The sequence below is a fragment of the Bufo gargarizans genome, chromosome 5, assembly GCF_014858855.1.
Source record: "Bufo gargarizans isolate SCDJY-AF-19 chromosome 5, ASM1485885v1, whole genome shotgun sequence".
Lineage (NCBI taxonomy): Eukaryota > Metazoa > Chordata > Amphibia > Anura > Bufonidae > Bufo > Bufo gargarizans.
The window spans coordinates 372,475,991-372,498,552 of NC_058084.1; the positions used below are offsets into that span (position 1 = coordinate 372,475,991).

The 22,562-nt window shown below is 43.5% G+C and overlaps 1 protein-coding gene across 1 annotated transcript in view; it reads right to left on the bottom strand.

The window, feature by feature from the left end:
• The window catches only part of GADL1 (glutamate decarboxylase like 1), a 465,799-nt gene that overhangs the window by 237,726 nt on the left and 205,511 nt on the right, over nucleotides 1–22,562 (bottom strand). The window contains exon 7 of the mRNA XM_044293805.1: nucleotides 17,297–17,376. Within this exon, the coding sequence (XP_044149740.1) occupies nucleotides 17,297–17,376 (80 nt within the window). The remainder of the gene's footprint in view (nucleotides 1–17,296; nucleotides 17,377–22,562) is intronic.

Sequence of the window (22,562 nt, forward strand, 5' to 3'; positions counted from 1 at the left end):
CCCAGGCAGAGGAGAGAGGTCCCGTAACAGAGAATCTGTCTTCATGTCAGCAGAGAATTAGTCTGCATGTCATAGCAGAGAATGAGGCTTCACGTCAGCCACCACTGCAACAGTCCATTGGCATATATTTAGGCCCAGCACCCAGGCAGAGGAGGGAGGTCCCGTAACAGACAATCTGGCTTCATGTCAGCAGAGAATCAGTCTGCATGTCATAGCAGAGAATCAGGCTTCACGTCAGCCACCACTGCAACAGTCCATTGTCATAAATTTAGGCCCAGCACCCAGGCAGAGGAGAGAGGTCCCGTAACAGACAATCTGGCTTCATGTCAGCAGAGAATTAGTCTGCATGTCATAGCAGAGAATGAGGCTTCACGTCAGCCACCACTGCAACAGTCCATTGGCATATATTTAGGCCTAGCACACAGGCAGAGGAGAGAGGTCCCGTAACAGACAATCTGGCTTCATGTCAGCAGAGAATCAGTCTGCATGTCATAGCAGAGAATCAGGCTTCACGTCAGCCACCACTGCAACAGTCCATTGTCATAAATTTAGGCCCAGCACCCAGGCAGAGGAGAGAGGTCCCGTAACAGACAATCTGGCTTCATGTCAGCAGAGAATTAGTCTGCATGTCATAGCAGAGAATGAGGCTTCACGTCAGCCACCACTGCAACAGTCCATTGGCATATATTTAGGCCTAGCACACAGGCAGAGGAGAGAGGTCCCGTAACAGACAATCTGGCTTCATGTCAGCAGAGAATCAGTCTGCATGTCATAGCAGAGAATGAGGCTTCACGTCACCCACCACTGCAACAGTCCATTGGCATATATTTAGGCCTAGCACACAGGCAGAGCAGAGAGGTCCCGTAACAGACAATCTGGCTTCATGACAGCAGAGAATCAGTCTGCATGTCATAGCAGAGAATGAGGCTTCACGTCACCCACCACTGCAACAGTCCATTGGCATATATTTAGGCCTAGCACACAGGCAGAGCAGAGAGGTCCCGTAACAGACGATCTGGCTTCATGTCAGCAGAGAATCAGTCTGCATGTCATAGCAGAGAATGAGGCTTCACGTCAGCCACCACTGCAACAGTCCATTGGCATATATTTAGGCCTAGCACACAGGCAGAGGAGAGAGGTCCCGTAACAGACAATCTGGCTTCATGTCAGCAGAGAATCAGTCTGCATGTCATAGCAGAGAATGAGGCTTCACGTCAGCCACCACTGCAACAGTCCATTGGCATATATTTAGGCCCAGCACCCAGGCAGAGGAGGGAGGTCCCGTAACAGACAATCTGGCTTCATGTCAGCAGAGAATCAGTCTGCATGTCATAGCAGAGAATGAGGCTTCACGTCACCCACCACTGCAACAGTCCATTGGCATATATTTAGGCCCAGCACCCAGGCAGAGGAGGGAGGTCCCGTAACAGAGAATCTGTCTTCATGTCAGCAGAGAATTAGTCTGCATGTCATAGCAGAGAATGAGGCTTCACGTCAGCCACCACTGCAACAGTCCATTGGCATATATTTAGGCCTAGCACACAGGCAGAGCAGAGAGGTCCCGTAACAGACAATCTGGCTTCATGTCAGCAGAGAATCAGTCTGCATGTCATAGCAGAGAATGAGGCTTCACGTCAGCCACCACTGCAACAGTCCATTGGCATATATTTAGGCCCAGCACACACACAGGCAGAGGAGAGAGGTCCCGTAACAGAGAATCTGTCTTCATGTCAGCAGAGAATTAGTCTGCATGTCATAGCAGAGAATGAGGCTTCACGTCAGCCACCACTGCAACAGTCCATTGGCATATATTTAGGCCCAGCACACACACAGGCAGAGGAGAGAGGTCCCGTAACAGACAATCTGGCTTCATGTCAGCAGAGAATTAGTCTGCATGTCATAGCAGAGAATGAGGCTTCACGTCAGCCACCACTGCAACAGTCCATTGGCATATATTTAGGCCCAGCACACACACAGGCAGAGGAGAGAGGTCCCGTAACAGAGAATCTGTCTTCATGTCAGCAGAGAATTAGTCTGCATGTCATAGCAGAGAATCAGGCTTCACGTCACCCACCACTGCAACAGTCCATTGGCATATATTTAGGCCCAGCACCCAGGCAGAGGAGGGAGGTCCCGTAACAGAGAATCTGTCTTCATGTCAGCAGAGAATTAGTCTGCATGTCATAGCAGAGAATGAGGCTTCACGTCAGCCACCACTGCAACAGTCCATTGGCATATATTTAGGCCCAGCACACACACAGGCAGAGGAGAGAGGTCCCGTAACAGAGAATCTGTCTTCATGTCAGCAGAGAATTAGTCTGCATGTCATAGCAGAGAATGAGGCTTCACGTCACCCACCACTGCAACAGTCCATTGGCATATATTTAGGCCTAGCACACAGGCAGAGGAGAGGTTCATTCAACTTTGGGTAGCCTCGCAATATAATGGTAAAATGAAAATAAAAATAGGATTGAATGAGGAAGTGCCCTGGAGTCCAATAATATATGGTTATGGGGAGGTAGTTAATGTCTAATCTGGACAAGGGACGGACAGGTCCTGTGGGATCCATGCCTGGTTCATTTTTATGAACGTCAGCTTGTCCACATTGGCTGTAGACAGGCGGCTGCGTTTGTCTGTAATGACGCCCCCTGCCGTGCTGAATACACGTTCAGACAAAACGCTGGCTGCCGGGCAGGCCAGCACCTCCAAGGCATAAAAGGCTAGCTCTGGCCACGTGGACAATTTAGAGACCCAGAAGTTGAATGGGGCCGAACCATCAGTCAGTACGTGGAGGGGTGTGCACACGTACTGTTCCACCATGTTAGTGAAATGTTGCCTCCTGCTAACACGTTGCGTATCAGGTGGTGGTGCAGTTAGCTGTGGCGTGTTGACAAAAGTTTTCCACATCTCTGCCATGCTAACCCTGCCCTCAGAGGAGCTGGCCGTGACACAGCTGCCTTGGCGACCTCTTGCTCCTCCTCTGCCTTGGCCTTGGGCTTCCACTTGTTCCCCTGTGACATTTGGGAATGCTCTCAGTAGCGCGTCTACCAACGTGCGCTTGTACTCGCGCATCTTCCTATCACGCTCCAGTGCAGGAAGTAAGGTGGGCACATTGTCTTTGTAGCGTGGATCCAGCAGGGTGGCAACCCAGTAGTCCGCACAGGTTAAAATGTGGGCAACTCTGCTGTCGTTGCGCAGGCACTGCAGCATGTAGTCGCTCATGTGTGCCAGGCTGCCCAGGGGTAAGGACAAGCTGTCCTCTGTGGGAGGCGTATCGTCATCGTCCTGCCTTTCCCCCCAGCCACGCACCAGTGATGGACCCGAGCTGCGTTGGGTGCCACCCCGCTGTGACCATGCTTCATCCTCATCCTCCTCCACCTCCTCCTCATCCTCGTCCTCCTCGTCCTCCAGTAGTGGGCCCTGGCTGGCCACATTTGTACCTGGCCTCTGCTGTTGCCAAAAACCTCCCTCTGAGTCACTTCGAAGAGACTGGCCTGAAAGTGCTAAAAATGACCCCTCTTCCTCCTCCTCCTCCTCCTCCTTGGCCACCTCCTCTTCCATCATCGCCCTAAGTGTTTTCTCAAGGAGACATAGAAGTGGTATTGTAACGCTGATAACGGTGTCATCGCCACTGGCCATGTTGGTGGAGTACTCGAAACAGCGCAACAGGGCACACAGGTCTCGCATGGAGGCCCAGTCATTGGTGGTGAAGTGGTGCTGTTCTGTAGTGCGACTGACCCGTGCGTGCTGCAGCTGAAACTCCACTATGGCCTGCTGCTGCTCGCACAGTCTGTCCAGCATGTGCAAGGTGGAGTTCCACCTGGTGGGCACGTCGCATATGAGGCGGTGAGCGGGAAGGCCGAAGTTACGCTGTAGCGCAGACAGGCGAGCAGCAGCAGGATGTGAACGCCGGAAGCGCGAACAGACGGCCCGCACTTTATGCAGCAGCTCTGACATGTCGGGGTAGTTGTGAATGAACTTCTGCACCACCAAATTCAGCACATGCGCCAAGCAAGGGATGTGCGTCAAATTGGCTAGTCCCAGAGCTGCAACGAGATTTCGCCCATTATCACACACCACCAGGCCGGGCTTGAGGCTCACCGGCAGCAACCACTCGTCGGTCTGTTGTTCTATACCCCGCCACAACTCCTGTGCGGTGTGGGGCCTGTCCCCCAAACATATGAGTTTCAGAATGGCCTGCTGACGTTTACCCCGGGCTGTGCTGAAGTTGGTGGTGAAGGTGTGTGGCTGACTGGATGAGCAGGTGGAAGAAGAGGAGGAGGAAGCCGAGAAGGAGGAGGTGGCAACAGGAGGCAAAGAATGTTGCCCTGCGATCCTTGGCGGCGGAAGGACGTGCGCCAAACAGCTCTCCGCCTGGGGCCCAGCTGCCACTACATTTACCCAGTGTGCAGTTAGGGAGATATAGCGTCCCTGGCCGTGCTTACTGGTCCACGTATCTGTGGTTAGGTGGACCTTGCCACAGATGGCGTTGCGCAGTGCACACTTGATTTTATCGGATACTTGGTTGTGCAGGGAAGGCACGGCTCTCTTGGAGAAGTAGTGCCGGCTGGGAACAACATACTGTGGGACAGCAAGCGACATGAGCTGTTTGAAGCTGTCTGTGTCCACCAGCCTAAATGACAGCATTTCATAGGCCAGTAGTTTAGAAATGCTGGCATTCAGGGCCAGGGATCGAGGGTGGCTAGGTGGGAATTTACGCTTTCTATCAAATGTTTGTGAGATGGAGAGCTGAACGCTGGCGTGTGACATGGTTGAGACGCTTGGTGACGGAGGTGGTGGTGGTGGTGTTGGTGGTACATCCCCTGTTTGCTGGGCGGCAGGTGCCAACGTTCCTCCAGAGGCGGAGGAAGAGGCCGAGGAGGCAGCAGCAGAATAGGCCGAGGCGGCAGCAGCAGAAGAGGTAGCAGGGGGAGCCTGAGTGACTTCCTTGGTTTTAAGGTGTTTACTCCACTGCAGTTCATGCTTTGCATGCAGGTGCCTGGTCATGCAGGTTGTGCTCAGGTTCAGAACGTTAATGCCTCGCTTCAGGCTCTGATGGCACAGCGTGCAAACCACTCGGGTCTTGTCGTCAGCACATTGTTTGAAGAAGTGCCATGCCAGGGAACTCCTTGAAGCTGCCTTTGGGGTGCTCGGTCCCAGATGGCGGCGGTCAGTAGCAGGCGGAGTCTCTTGGCGGCGGGTGTTCTGCTTTTGCCCACTGCTCCCTCTTTTGCTACGCTGTTGGCTCAGTCTCACCACTGCCTCTTCCTCCGAACTGTGAAAGTCAGTGGCACGACCTTCATTCCATGTGGGGTCTAGGACCTCATCGTCCCCTGCATCGTCTTCCACCCAGTCTTGATCCCTGACCTCCTGTTCAGTCTGCACACTGCAGAAAGACGCAGCAGTTGGCACCTGTGTTTCGTCATCATCAGAGACATGCTGAGGTGGTATTCCCATGTCCTCATCATCAGGAAACATAAGTGGTTGTGCGTCAGTGCATTCTATGTCTTTCACCGCTGGGGAAGGGCTAGGTGGATGCCCTTGGGAAACCCTGCCAGCGGAGTCTTCAAACAGCATAAGAGACTGCTGCATAACTTGAGGCTGAGACAGTTTCCCTGGTATGCATGGGGGTGATGTGACAGACTGATGGGGTTGGTTTTCAGGCGCCATCTGTGCGCTTTCTGCAGAAGACTGGGTGGGAGATAATGTGAACGTGCTGGATCCACTGTCGGCCACCCAATTGACTAATGCCTGTACCTGCTCAGGCCTTACCATCCTTAGAACGGCATTGGGCCCCACCATATATCGCTGTAAATTCTGGCGGCTACTGGGACCTGAGGTAGTTGGTACACTAGGACGTGTGGATGTGGCAGAACGGCCACGTCCTCTCCCAGCACCAGAGGGTCCACTAACACCACCACGACCATGTCCACGTCCGCGTCCCTTACTAGATGTTTTTCTCATTGTTATGGTTCACCACAACAACAAATATATTATTTGGCCCAATGTATTGTATTCAAATTCAGCGGGATATAAATTTGAGGCCTAGTATTTAGGCGCTGGGTGACCGGTATGGATTTAGTGACAGAATTAGACTTGGAAATGCACAGAAGCGTGTGTGTGAAGTTATTCTGAATGACCCTATGTGCACCTTCAATATGATCTACCCTTTTAGGGATAGATTTCAAATAGCTCTGATATAGCAGAAACGACTAAATTATGAAATTGCTAAATTGGGAATTGTATTTCAACCCAGAACAAAAAATGTGCTTTGACGGACACTAAATAACTTTCCCAGCCACAACAGGACAGCGGTAACGAGAGATTTAGCGGGATATAAATTTGAGGCCTAGTATTTAGGCGCTGGGTGACAGGTATGGGTTTAGTGACAGAATTAGATTTGGAAATGCACAGTAGCGGGTGTGTGAAGTTATTCTGAATGACCCTATGTGCACCTTGAATATTATATACCCTTTTAGGGATAGATTTCAAATAGCTCTGATATAGCAGAAACCACTAAATTATGAAATTGCTAAATTGGGAATTGTATTTCAACCCAGAACAAGAAATGTGCTTGAACGGACACTAAATAACTCGCCCAGCTACAGCACTAGGGACAGATTTAGCGGGATATAAATTTGAGGCCTAGTATTTAGGCGCTGGGTGACAGGTATGGGTTTAGTGCCAGAATTAGACTTGGAAATACACAGTAGCGGGTGTGTGTGAAGTTATTCTGAATGATCCAATGTGCACCTTGAATATTATATACCCTTTTAGGGATAGATTTCAAATAGCTCTGATATAGCAGAAACCACTAAATTATGAAATTGCTAAATTGGGAATTGTATTTCAACCCAGAACAAGAAATGTGCTTGAACGGACACTAAATAACTCGCCCAGCTACAGCACTAAGGACAGATTTAGCGGGATATAAATTTGAGGCCTAGTATTTAGGCGCTGGGTGACAGGTATGGGTTTAGTGCCAGAATTAGACTTGGAAATACACAGTAGCGGGTGTGTGTGAAGTTATTCTGAATGACCCAATGTGCACCTTGAATATTATATACCCTTTTAGGGATAGATTTCAAATAGCTCTGATATAGCAGAAACCACTAAATTATGAAATTGCTAAATTGGGAATTGTATTTCAACCCAGAACAAGAAATGTGCTTGAACGGACACTAAATAACTCGCCCAGCTACAGCACTAGGGACAGATTTAGCGGGATATAAATTTGAGGCCTAGTATTTAGGCGCTGGGTGACAGGTATGGGTTTAGTGCCAGAATTAGACTTGGAAATACACAGTAGCGGGTGTGTGTGAAGTTATTCTGAATGACCCAATGTGCACCTTGAATATTATATACCCTTTTAGGGATAGATTTCAAATAGCTCTGATATAGCAGAAACCACTAAATTATGAAATTGCTAAATTGGGAATTGTATTTCAACCCAGAACAAGAAATGTGCTTGAACGGACACTAAATAACTCGCCCAGCTACAGCACTAAGGACAGATTTAGCGGGATATAAATTTGAGGCCTAGTATTTAGGCGCTGGGTGACAGGTATGGGTTTAGTGCCAGAATTAGACTTGGAAATACACAGTAGCGGGTGTGTGTGAAGTTATTCTGAATGACCCAATGTGCACCTTGAATATTATATACCCTTTTAGGGATAGATTTCAAATAGCTCTGATATAGCAGAAACCACTAAATTATGAAATTGCTAAATTGGGAATTGTATTTCAACCCAGAACAAGAAATGTGCTTGAACGGACACTAAATAACTCGCCCAGCTACAGCACTAAGGACAGATTTAGCGGGATATAAATTTGAGGCCTAGTATTTAGGCGCTGGGTGACAGGTATGGGTTTAGTGCCAGAATTAGACTTGGAAATACACAGTAGCGGGTGTGTGTGAAGTTATTCTGAATGACCCAATGTGCACCTTGAATATTATATACCCTTTTAGGGATAGATTTCAAATAGCTCTGATATAGCAGAAACCACTAAATTATGAAATTGCTAAATTGGGAATTGTATTTCAACCCAGAACAAGAAATGTGCTTGAACGGACACTAAATAACTCGCCCAGCTACAGCACTAAGGACAGATTTAGCGGGATATAAATTTGAGGCCTAGTATTTAGGCGCTGGGTGACAGGTATGGGTTTAGTGCCAGAATTAGACTTGGAAATACACAGTAGCGGGTGTGTGTGAAGTTATTCTGAATGACCCAATGTGCACCTTGAATATTATATACCCTTTTAGGGATAGATTTCAAATAGCTCTGATATAGCAGAAACCACTAAATTATGAAATTGCTAAATTGGGAATTGTATTTCAACCCAGAACAAGAAATGTGCTTGAACGGACACTAAATAACTCGCCCAGCTACAGCACTAGGGACAGATTTAGCTGGATATAAATTTGAGGCCTAGTATTTAGGCGCTGGGTGACAGGTATGGGTTTAGTGCCAGAATTAGACTTGGAAATACACAGTAGCGGGTGTGTGTGAAGTTATTCTGAATGACCCAATGTGCACCTTGAATATTATATACCCTTTTAGGGATAGATTTCAAATAGCTCTGATATAGCAGAAACCACTAAATTATGAAATTGCTAAATTGGGAATTGTATTTCAACCCAGAACAAGAAATGTGCTTGAACGGACACTAAATAACTCGCCCAGCTACAGCACTAAGGACAGATTTAGCGGGATATAAATTTGAGGCCTAGTATTTAGGCGCTGGGTGACCGGTATGGATTTAGTGACAGAATTAGACTGGGATATGGCCAAAAAATAAACAGACTATTGCTGGTTAAATGCACTTGGTGTGACAGCTTCACCCTGATGTAGGCTTTAGCCAAAAAACAACCACACCATTGAGGGTTAAATGCACTTGGTGACAGGCGCAGCTTGCCCCTGATTTAGTATATGGCCAAAAAATGAACAGACTATTGCTGGTTAAATGCACTTGGTGTGACAGCTTCACCCTGATGTAGGCTTTAGCCAAAAAACAACCACACCATTGAGGGTTAAATGCACTTGGTGACAGGCGCAGCTTGCCCCTGATTTTGTATATGGCCAAAAAATGAACAGACTATTGCTGGTTAAATGCACTTGGTGTGACAGCTTCACCCTGATGTAGGCTTTAGCCAAAAAACAACCACACCATTGAGGGTTAAATGCACTTGGTCGCAGCTTGTGCTGGCGCACCACAAGACACAAAATGGCCGCCGATCACCCCAGAAAAATGTGACTGACAAACGGTCTGGGCAGCCTAAAAACAGTGAGCAATTGAGGATCAGCAGCTCAATGATCCACAGCTGCAGATCGATCAGTTAATCAAGTCCTTTGGAGGAGTTAATCTGCCTAATCTCGCCCTACTGTCGCAGCCGCAACCTCTCCCTACGCTAATCAGAGCAGAGTGACGGGCGGCGCTATGTGACTCCAGCTTAAATAGAGGCTGGGTCACATGGTGCTCTGGCCAATCACAGCCATGCCAATAGTAGGCATGGCTGTGATGGCCTCTTGGGGCATGTAGTATGACGCTTGTTGATTGGCTGCTTTGCAGCCTTTCAAAAAGCGCCAAGAAAGCGTCACAAAAGCGCGAAGAAAGCGACGAACACCGAACCCGAACCCGGACTTTTACGAAAATGTCCGGGTTCGGGTCCGTGTCACGGACACCCCAAAATTCGGTACGAACCCGAACTATACAGTTCGAGTTCGCTCATCCCTAATCCTGAGCACTGGAGCATCATTCACAAATATGTTCCTGGATAAAATGTTGTTAGGTACCATGGTCACAAGACATGTTTTCATGAATGAACAATTAAGAATTCTGAAGTTTAGTGTAGTTTTTCTTTTGAATTACAGACCAATTAAGGGGTGCTTGAAAAAAACGATTGCAAAAACAACTCCATTCAGTATTTTGAGACTGACTGGTTTGTAGTGCAAAATACGTATAACACCATTAAAAAAGCTGTGCTTGTTTAGCAAACTTTATCTATTACACAGTCTGTTTTATGTAACAAATCTGATGAATTAATACACCACTGGAAAAAAATGTGCAACTCAGTTCTCCTTCCAGAAGAACGAGAAAACTGAGTGTCTCAAGAGAAAATTGCTCTAGTTAGCTAAGTGGCCTTTGTCATAGTCTTGGGGTGCTCCTTTTCATTAGGAAGACCACCTATAATGCATGAATCAGTCCTTTTTCATAAATAAAAGCCAATTTGCATACCTTTGGGCTTCTGGCAAGTATATTCAAATTAGCTTTATTTCCAAAAAGAAAAGAACACTATGCCCAGATGATGCCAGTAGAAGTAATATATGTTAATTAGCTTTTTTTTTTTTTTTTTACAGAAATGCAGATCTGCATTGGCTGTGCTACAATTATCCTCATGCATACTAGGTGGTCTAATTAGAACGAGCATCCATAAGACCCAGACAAAGGCCACTCAGGTAACCAGAGCAATCTTCTCTTGAGACACCCAGTTTTCTTGTTCTTTTAGAAGAACTGACTTGCATGTCTTTTTTCCAGTAGAGAATTATGCATATGTCTCTCTATCAGTGTCTATGATTTCACAAGAAATTTGGGACAAATTCTGATTAGCTAGAATCAATTTGCTTATTATTAGTGTTGATCGTGAATATTATAATCACAAATTTTATCGCAAAAATCAGCACTTTGAAAATTTGCGAAGATGTAGAATATAGTGATATATATTCATAATCGTGAATATTCTAGATTTTTTTTTTTCATCAGTAACCTCCCTTCTTGCTTGTGGGCCAATGAGAAGGCTGCAATATTTTTGTCAGAGCTTAGCAACATCCTTAGCAATTAATAGGAAAGTTGCCTACCCCTTACTATATAAGAAACTCCCCAGCAGCCATTTTCTGCAGTTTTTTTTCTTTTTCAGAGAGAGAGCAGTGACATTGCTGTGCTCTGTGCTTTCATCTGGATCCTATTCCTTATCCAATTACATTAGATAGTTAGTTAGCTCAATATATATAATACAGATAGTTAGTGGGAGATAGTCAGTGTAGGTTAGATAGTAATATAGTGTAGCTGATAGGTTCTAGTGCAGGGTGATAGGTAGTGTGATAGGAATTACTGTTTCTCTGCTGTCCATACATACATGCTACAGACATAGTGCTGTGATGTCACAACAATACTTAGTGCACCATCAGTAATATCTACTCAGACCTGATAACATGTGAAGTTGCATGTATTGTGCAAAAAAATATGCGCATCATTAGTGTCGATTTGCGCAGTCGCAAAAATAATGACTTGAGATCGCTAATTCTAGAATTCGCTAATTTATGGCAAATATTATGCAAAAAATTTGCGAAATATCACAAAAAACTAATATTGCCTATGCTGCTCATCACTATTGCTTATTTCTACTCCAGATTTTTATATTGTGGCTGGAGAAGAGAGCTATTACAAAGAACACCTTTCTTTCTGGCAGAAGGCACTTTGAGATCAACTGATTATCAAGGGATGTGTTTAACAAGCATGGAGTGTCCAGAGCAGAGAGCCCCTTAAAATATTTTTATTATTTGTAGTTTGTATTGCATTTTCATATTGTTCCATATAAAAGGTTTAGCTGTTACAAAGAGTTGTAGCTAATTTATGTGGGACAAATTACATTTTAGAACTAGTGTACAATTGGCTGGTTATTTATTGTGTGCGTGAGTTTTGGCCGTCAATAACACAGTACATCACAATATTAATTACATTGCTCCCAGTTAGCTTTATTAGTGCCCATTGTTCATGTGTGCATGATGAGATTGTGACACAATGCTGGCACAGAGACAACTCTGTTCCCAGATCAGCACTTCAAATCTATAAATAAGATATGCACAATACATATTTTATATTGTATAAGGAATGATATGCACAGGCATGATCTGCAGTATCAAATGGTACCTTGATGTCAATCTTTATATGGCAGTGTCATGTCACCTTTCTATGGCAATTATCTATTGAATACTGAAAGGAAATACTTTACTTCCAAAACTAATGACAACCTGTCATTTTGTCAGGATGTTATACTGTATATACTAGAGATTAGCGAATCGAAGTTGACAAAGTGGAATTCAATCCGAATTTCAGGAAAAATTCACACCGAATCCAAATTTCTTCACGCTTTGTGGTAACGAATTGCATTTTTTTCCTAAAATGGCTGCTGCTGCAGGACATGGAGCAAGGAACTGGAGCATGCAGCCAATCAGCAGCCAGCCAGCCCTGTGATGTCACTGCCCTATAAATAGCTTAGCCATCTTGGATTCAGCCATTTTCCAGAGTACTTAGATATATGTTCTAAAGTCGTTTGTGGAGTGTATAAGTGGAAAAAAATAAGGGCCTATTTTTCATTCAGCGCTGCAGTTATATCTTCTAAAGCCCTTTTTGGTGTGTATTAGTGTCAAAATAATATATATTATTTGCTGTTCAGCGGTGCAGTTATCTGTTTTAAAGCCCTTTTTATCATGTTTTAGTGGCAAAGAAATATATATTTTCCATTCAGCGGTGCAGTTATATGTTCTAAAGCCCTTTTTGGCGTGTATTAGTAGCAAAAATATATATATATTTGCCGTTCAGAGGTGCAGTTATATGTTCTAAAGCACTTTTTGGCGTGTATTAGTGGCAAAAAAAAAAATATTATTTGCCGTTCGGCGGTGCAGTAATATGTTCTAAAGCCTTTTGTGGCGTGTATAAGTGGAAAAAAGTAAGGGGCTATTTGCCGTTCAGCGGTGCAGTTATATGTTCTAAAGCCTTCTTTGGAGTGTATTAGTGAAAAAAAGGCTTATTAGCCATTGGTTGCGAAGTGAGAAAATTGCTGACTCTTTTGGGGTGATTTAATTTAATTTCTATTTATTTCTTTAATCTAACAGTATGTCAGACAGAGAAGTGACAGGCCCTGCACAGGGGAGTGGCAGAGGCCTTAATGTTTCTGGCACAGGCAGAGTAAGGGGGCATGGCAGCAGGAGTCGCAGCGAGAGGCCTGAGCTCCCTGTGTCATCTAGTGGTTGTATCTTGACCAGAAACCCAGCGGTTCTTGAATGGTTGACTCGGTCATCCACTTCATCCCAAGTGACATCAGACACCCCCAGCCAAGAGTCTGTGGGTTCGTCAGACACAATCCTTAGTTGGCGTGGCCCAGGAGAAGGCCCTGTGCCCTCCCCTGTCCTCAACCTGCCTCTGTCCATTTCTGTTCCCTCAGCCAGACAAATATTATATGCTGTGGGCTTAGCATCACTTTACAGCGAGGACAGTTAGCAGCTATTGGTTTGCCAAGATGTGGAGGAGACATCTGCTACTTCCTCCAATAGGAGGGCAAATAGTGATGAGGAGAGTGGCATGGGAGCTAGTGTTGCGGTCCGGCTCCTGACCCAGAGACCGTTGAGGAGGACATTAGTGACGTGCAAACAATACTCAATGATGATGATGATGTAGCTGATCACACTTGGGAGACGCTTGAATTAGATGCTCCACGGGAGCCTACCTGATCGGAAAGTAGTGGTGCAGGGGTTTACGGAAGCAGCCGCAGCAGCAGTCAGTTAGTGCGGAGTGTTGGGGTAAAATCACCTACTCAGCTGTGTGGCAGTTTTTTGTTAAGCCAAATCAAATCTGTGGGTAGAAGGTTAAGCGAACATGGTGTCGGCGCTGCTTTAAGGATGGCTGAGTCTTGTCCCTGCATGACACGTGTGTTCAATCTGGTTGTCAAGCTGTTCCTGAAGTCTTCCACCCATCTGCAAGACATCCTAAAAATGGCCAGGAAACTTTGCATGCACTTCAGCAAAGCACACCGCAAAGCTCACTCTCCTTGAGCTTCAGCGGCAGAACGGCATCCCCCCTCATATGTGACGTTTCCACCCATTGGAATTCCAACCTCCATATGTTGGACCGACTATACGAAAAGAGAAAGGCCATCAACGATTTCTTAATGATCCAAGCAGACAGGAGTAGTCCCCTGTACAACTTCGATGTCAATCAGTGGCAGTTCATTCGTGACACCTGCCGTTTGCTCAGGCCCTTTGAGGAGGCCTTTTAATAAATGCATCCAATATAACAGGTCCCTACAGGACCGATATAATCATAGTACAACAGCCAAAGAGCTATCAAATAAGGAGGGCTAGCTGCAAAAACGGGTAGCACCAATGGGAAATCAATACCTATCCCTAAGCTTACCCTTAAATAATCTGCTCAGACCAGAGATACACCTTGATGGTAGGAGTACTCTGTCCACTTGCCTCGGCTAGCCTGTCCTTACGCAGCCCTATCACTTATCTGATACACACATCTGATACAAATCTGATACAACTAAATAATACAAAGTCTCAATTTGATACAGAATACACAGTACCAACGCGTTCCCCCTTGTAATATATAAGGTTCATCAGGGGACAGATGGTATCAGTGTAAAAATAGGATACCAAAATAGACAACACACATGCCCAAGATAAATTGATAAGCATACAATGCCTACATATAAGCATACAATAAACCACCAAATATTGAAGAGTGGAAGAAGTTATGTGAGAGGGTGCAGAGATATGAATATGCCTGTAGGAAAATGAAATAGGAAAATTGACTGTATGAAAGGCAGGAAGAGTTTAAAAATTGGAAAACCCAAATCCCCGATATGGGATCATGAAATCAAACTCTCTATAGAAACCACCAAGACAACCAGGGGAGGGGGGGGGGAGGGATAGGTTGGGGTTATAGATGTTTTGTATATGAAATGAGAATTGTGTACTAAATGCGTGAGCATTTTTTCTTGCTTTTTTGCTCCACTATTGATTATCCTGTTCATGTTCACTTGTATTTTTATATGTTGAAAATAAAAAACAAAATGTTTAATATAAAAAAAAAAAAAAAAAAAAGATAAGCATACAATGCATAAGATAAGTAACAAAACTGGAGCGCCCCAGACCTGCAGTGGTCTGTGATGAGATCTATAGTCAGTCTCTGATACATACAGTATACACAGTGTAATGCTGATAATCAAAAAAGATAAAGATCATTAGTAAAAAGTTAACTTATCTGATACAGATGGACTTCATCCTCTCACAGACCAGCGTGCACAGCTGAAGGGCTCCAGGGGGCCTGAACTGCAGATGGATGACGTCCATCTGTATCAGATAAGTTAGCTTTTTTCTAACAGTCTTTATCATTTTTGATTATTCAGCAGGACCTGCAGTGACGTCACTGCGCTCGCCACGTGGTGAGTGCGGTGACATCATCACAGGTCCTTTCACAGGTCCATAAGAAAGAAGACCTGCGCAATCAAGGCTGTGCAATGAAGTGGATGAGGTGAGTTTTTTTTTTTTTAACCCCTCCATGGCCATTTTACTTAGCATTCTATCTTAAGAATGCTATTATTTTCCGTTATAACCATGTTATAACAGAAAATAATAGAGTGAAGTTCGGGTCCCCATTGAATTTAATGGGGTCCAAGTTCAGGGTCAAGTTCAGGTCAAGTTCGGGTCCCAAACCTGAACTTTGACCTAAAGTTTGGCTGAACCCGGCAACCCGAACTTCCACGGGTTCGTTCATCCCTATCTACTATCAATGCAGCAGGTGCTCAGTTTGAGTTCTGGCAGAGATTATGTACAAAATAGGCCCAGCATCTGCCCGATTTTTCAAGGTGACAAGACTGGCTATGGTGTTTTAGAAAAAAGTAGACCTTTTTTCTAAATGTATACAAGCCTTTAAATAGCATCCCTGACGATCAGCAATAAGAGGTTGCTGACACAATAAAGGAATTTGTAATCCCAGCCACTGCCTTGACCTATTATGTAAATGATTCTTCTAAATGGACTTTATAAAGTTCCCTGCTTGGGATCCTAAAGCGGTTGTCTAGGATTTTGCAAATTACCCTCCCCCAGCAGGATCTGTGAAGAAAGTAAAATTTATAGTACATGCTCCCTGCTGCTCTCTTGGGGATTCATGGCTCCCAGACGGCCTTCATTTGACTTTCAGTTCCTACATGTAAACTTTCTGCATATGCCCCAAGAAGCCAATAACTGGCATCAGCAGTGACGTGTCCACATCACACACACATCACTGTTGGGTCACGAGTAGATTGGATACATGTCACCGTCAGTCATTGGTCGTAGCAAAGCATGAGACCCCGTTCATGCAGGAAGTTTGGTGAACACAGCCCTAATGGAGTGGCAGGAACCAGGTAAAAATAACTTTCCTGCTCCCTGGAAACCCCTTAATGAGTAACTAAACTTTTTCTTTTTCCTCAGATAGACTATGTCAGTCACATGGTATACCTGCACTGTTTAAACTGCATCTACAGCTGTAAAAGAGAGCCTTATTCTGTGCCAATTAAAGCAGCGCAGGTTTACCATGTAACCACAGCTGGGACGAACTCTTCAGGCTAGAGCCAACCACACTAGTTTAAAAATCATCTACAGATTCCTTGGAGACGAAGACGAAATTCAGGTGGCAAGATGCAGTGGATTATAAGTTTAAGGGCAACAATAAGTAATCTTTGGACATAATTTATGCAGGAAAAAGAACAGAACTGGTCAATCTGAGGGGGGAGCGGGAACAAGTTTAGTTACTCTTTAAAACCAGAACAGAGCGAGAAATGCTCTGTAGCAGTTGTTCCCATTTTGGAGAACAATCATTCATTTGGAGTTTCTGCAGAGGAAATATCTGGCTAGAGAAGGCTTCTCCAGGTAAATAAGCTGTTTCAGGATCTTTCTGCAATATGAGAGGTATTGTCTCTGATGAGGCAACCTCTGTAGCCCGATTCGGCTCCAAAAACTCCCTTTTATTTACATAACTACAAACACTACGCACATAATTGCCTGTATTATTATCTGCTTTCCCTCCTTTAATTTTAGCATCCATTACCTATCACCATTAACTGTCAATTTAAATTTGTCCTGCCCATATTTAAAAGAATTACCAATCCTTTTTGAAAAGTTTATGAAAAAAACTATAAATAATGTTCTAATTTTAAGACTTTATTTTGGGTTTTTTTGTGAACATTTATACAGTATTTTGTTTGATAAGGGGGGCAGATATACAGTATACTTTAAATATCCTTCTGCACAACTTCTTGAAAGCAAAACTACAGTAAATCTCTTCTGGATAAATGTATTCAGAGGAGTCAATGATAATTTAAAAAGCAAACGACAATCCAACTCCCATTCTTTTTGAGGAAAGTATCTGTCAAGAATATGCTTATAAAGCATGTGACTGACACTTTGTAAAATTACAAACACTTTGTATAATTAAAAAAAGGAAAGTTTGAATTACATATCCACTTACTGATCATCAGCCTTAACAAAATACACATTGTGTGTGCCAATACCAAGGAAAGCAGCTGCCTTCTTCATGGAGTAGTGACACTGTTGAAAACAAAATAATGACTGTACATACAGATGGAAAATTAACAGAACAGTTTCAAGTTGTCTAATATAAATTAAAAAATTAAACATTCTAGCAATTTTGGAAAAGGCAAAAGTGCATAATGGAAATTATATGAAATGGATGTTTTATTTATATCTATAAGGGCAAGGCAACATATAATGATTACACGATTCCATGTACATTATAACTAATCTAAATATGCTGAGCCCATACAAAAAATTCAACCCTTCAAAGAAGATTAAGGGGTTTTCCAAGTGTTTTGTACTAATGACCTATGCCCATTTCAGGGAAAATTGATTAGTTACCCAGAAGCACGAAGAAATTCAGCTTTGTGCTAATTGAATTTTCCCTGAAATCGATTCGCCCAACCCTATTCACTGGCCAAGGAAGAGATTGTGACACTCACCTTTTCAAACAGAAGATCGATGGGAGTGCCAGGAAGTGGAAGCCCACCAATCAGAAACTGGTGACCTGTGAGGCTAGGCTATTAGTTTTAAACACTTGGAGAACCTTTTTAGCATAAAGTAAATCTTTAAAGTTATCCTTTCTGAAAAATTGCCCAAAATATTTCCCAAAGCACAAATTTAGCACCATGTAAACCCTGTGCAAGCACATAATACTGCTTTTTCAAGCCTTCTGCTTTAATTGTATTACTTCTCCAATGGTGGTCAAATGCCCTCCTCATGTTTGTGTGAATTTCCTAGGAGCTCTGTTTATTTCTCTTACACCCAAAAAAGAAGACTCAGATTAGACATTACGCTTTGGGTGAAATTTAGTGTAGTGTGTGAGATTGGGAAATAAGAACATGAACCCAATTGGGGACAGATACTGAACTGAATTATGACAGTCTATGTGCAGTGCTGAGTAATTTGGTGGTACTATGTAAGTAACAGGAAATTAATAAAATCCAGCATCAAATGAGAAACTGAATGAAAATATTTCATGTAGAGGTTCTCAGGCAGCTCATGATGACCACTTGATTGCTCAGGATCTCATCATAAAACTACATTGAGAAAGTGTCTACAGCTTGGTAGAATGTCGTTTGGTGAAGTAGGTGATCACCTAAGGTGTCATTTAGACAATTTATCGCCTTTAAATTTTTTGTCTATTAGTGTTTTCCTAATTATGACTGCTAAGGATTGGTGGGCAAAAGCGCAAGAGGCAGCCAAATAAATAATTGTCCGTTCTAGCACTATCATGTCAGATCAGACTATGGAGATTATCCTAACCCTGCTACATAAGTCTCTGGAAGACAAGTGACCAGATATTGTCATGGTGGGGAGTGGGGGAAACCCCCCACTGTATAATGGGAACCGTTACTAGGCCAGACAACAATGAAGGGAGCAGGCCATAACCTACAGCCGCCCTATTCCTGACCCTGATCTCCTGACCGCATGACCATACCTATAGGTGGGAGGGCTCATGCACTGGAACCTGGATCCTGCTGACCCTGACGGTCCCTTGCATAGGGGTCAGGAATAGGAGACAACCGGTTCCTCAGGGACCCAGACGAACTGGAGTCTCCATCTGCCTAGTAACAGGTGGAAGGGAAATGACCATATGCAGCATCTGGATCAGCAGGTAATAACACCAGAAAACTCACCTGCCGCTGCCACCACAACTGGAACCCGTGCATAGGTACAGGTGCCCACACACCAAATAGGACACCGTACAAAAAACACCACACACAGGAATCCAGAATACCTGATACTGCCTGGGCCCCATACAGCAAGGTACACGGCAGCCCCAGGCAGCACTGACATATGGTTAACCCCTCCGGGAAACCAGACCCCTCATGGAGGTATCAACATCCCGGGTGACGTATAGCATACATGCAGGGACCAACACCAACAACAGCCCAGACATGTAACAACCAACAAAACGCTACACACACCCAGAACATAAACCCACACCACACAAACAACAAGTGAGGGTAAAGGTACAAGTAGGTTACAAAAGGGAGGACAATTTATGTTCCATAAGGTTGCCCTCAATGACTGGGCAGAAACACCCAGGCAAGGAGCAAAGCTCCAACACCAAGCAAGGCTGTAGTACAACTGCACCTAGCCAGCAAGACACAGGTTTATATCAAGCTTGCGGCCACACCCAGGAAACACCTTAATCCCCACTAGCCAGAAGATTAACCCCTTGATCACTAAACAGCAGGGAGGCACACCTTAAAGGGGAAGTGCACGTGCAAACTACAAACTACATGTTGCCCCTGGCAACCAGTCTACACGGCAACCACGTCATGGTCAAACACCAATATGACCATGACAGATATAATCTTGGTGGTGGGCATATGTCCTACTGTCAGCTTTTCCTTTGAGGGTCTGTTTAATAAGTGGTACACTGTTCATTCTAACTGTACATTGTGGAAAGGTTAGAGTTAAAAAAAAATTCCCCCGCAGACAGGTGGAGCTGTTAGTAGGCTCATTGACCAAATACAATGTTGTCCTAACTCTTTTTTTTAACTAAAGCGCATTAACATTTTGCACATTTTATGGCTTTTCGTAGACATTCATCTTCTCATAGCTATGACCTTTATATCTAGACACTTCAGAATGGCCAAAGGAAAAAAAAAAAAAAGCTCTAAAATGATCTGTGTAGCACAAGCATATCATTTTTTATGAGTATTGAAAAGCTCTGATACATGCTGTGCTTAGTAAGAAACTCCCTTTGAAATTCAAATTTGTATGTGACCTTGATTCCTTATTGTCCGAGAGACTACAATCTTGAAAGGAAAGTTATTAAGAGAGGGTTCAGGGATATCATTCAGAATATACATTTATTCATATGCACTCATTTAAATATTTTTAAATGAGTCTAATTCCCAATGATTTATAATTTGCACTCCCCAAAGTCTATGGATTCTTGCATTCTCCAGAGAAGCCAATATGGTTTGTAATAAATTGGTCTCTCCAGATTTGTCATACAGCAGAATAAAAAAAAAGTTAATTACAAAGGGATTGTTTGCCGAGGTTTTGCTTTAATTCTCTCCCAAATGATTCTAGACAGCATTTTTCACAATCAAAAAAATCAATCTCTTTAAAATCCACAGACCAGGCTGTTAGCTGCATGAAATATTTAATACCACTGCCATGCATCCACAAGCATTTTCTAAATTACCACTTAAATAATAAATCTCTATTTTTCTTGACTTCTTGCTGTTTCTTTTCTCTATCTATGTCTGTCCTCACATTATCCATTTTAATTGAAATGCTAATTATTTGAAAAAATTGAAAAATGTATTTTATTTTTCTAAAATTAATTTTGTATGCATTGAATTAAATGGATTTGTAGAATCCACATAATACGCTTTGTGCCAATTGCTTAAATGAAAGGCGTATTCCCATAACAAATTAATATTCTATGAAGATCTGATGGGTGGGTGTTTGACCACCTAAACCCCTAGATTTTAGGAGTCATAAGATCCTCGCTGTGCGGTTGAAATTTGGCTGTGGAAGTCATTAAGGAGAAAATAAATAGAATAGTGCTGATGAAATATTTAATGGTCATGACCTTTTAAATTATAGTCTGTAGAAGTTGCAATGATCCCATTTTGCGACTATGTGACAAAATCATGCGACAAAGTCAGGACAGCCAGGAGGAATAAAAACATTAGACAAAAAGATGCACAAACACAGCCAAGAAAATACTGAAGAGAAATAAAAAGCACAATGGTCCTAATTCATACCCACAAGAAGCCAAAGCCAGAACACATGTAACAATTGCAACATGAAAAGCTATTGAACATAATGCTCCTAATTCAAAACCACAAGAAACCAACACCTGAGCGATTGGAACAAAGGGGAAATGTAAACTGCCATAATAACATATTAAAATGTACTCCTGTCCCTGATTAGAGGAGATTTCAAACATCATTTATTCCTGGAAACATGTATAAATGTTAGGAATTGCCGAGCTCTAGCCCCTGCCATACTTCCACCACTCCCCAGTGGCCATAACAGAGTAAAAATGCCCATGTGACAAAAACTGGCTGAAGCTTATTCATCTGCACTTGAAAAACTTTTCCAAAATGCACCCTTTTATTACATTGGAAATGGCCAAATGCCTTGTTGTTGTTGCTTTGATTCATTTTTGTCTTGACTACTTTAACTCTTTGCTAATTAATAGACATGAGCAAACTTATAAAAAATTTGATTTGGCTGCTTCGCTGAATTTCACAAAGAAATTTGATTTGTTACAAATTACTTTGTCACGAATTGCATTCCATTGCATGTGGCGGGAGCAATGACAGGGAACGGCAATCACGCTGCCCCTGTCATTAAACCCCTCAGATGCTGCATCCATCACTGATTGCAGCGTCTGGCATTAAAATTGAGGCCTTTCAGGGGTTAATCAGGGTAAAAAAAATATATACATATTCACCTTATCTATTTTCTCACAGAGAGGCCATCGCAGCAATCTTGATTGATGATTTTGTGTGGTTTCTTCATTTAAGATGGCCACGACGGCTTCTCCTCGAGCAAGTAGATGAGGTAAGTATGTTTTTTTTTTTACTGCAATTTCAGAAAAAAATTATTTGTTACCAAGAGGCAGGAGGAAATTCGGCTTTATGGCGAATAAAAATGTGTTTCCGGAAATTTGGATTGGTCAATCTTCCTCCTTCCGATTGTCCTAAATGCAGCAGCCAGGGTCATCTGTCTCTCCACTCACTACATCAATGCCTCTAGACTGTGCCAGTCACTTCCAGTTGTGCCAGTTGCCCATCCACCATAATACAATTTAAACTCACCCTCACTGACAAAGCTTTACACAGTGGTGCACCTCTATACATAACCTCCCTCATTTCTGTCCAACCCCTAATCATGCTTTCTGTGTTGCCAATGATTAGTGTTGATCGCAAATATTCTAATCGCTAATTTTTATCGTGAATATCGGCACTTTGAGAATTCTGGAAGATCTAGAATATAGTGCTATGTCTTCGTAATCGTGAATATTCAAGATTTTTTTTTTCCATCAGTACCCTCACTGCTTCTTGCTTTGGGCCAATGAGAAGGCTGCAATACCTTTGTCTGAGCTTAGCAACATCCCAAGCAACCAATAGGAAATTTGCCTATCCCTTACTATATAGGAAACTCCTCAGCAGCCATATTTTTGCTGTTTTTTGCAGTTCTGGAGAGAGAGCAGTGTCCTTGCT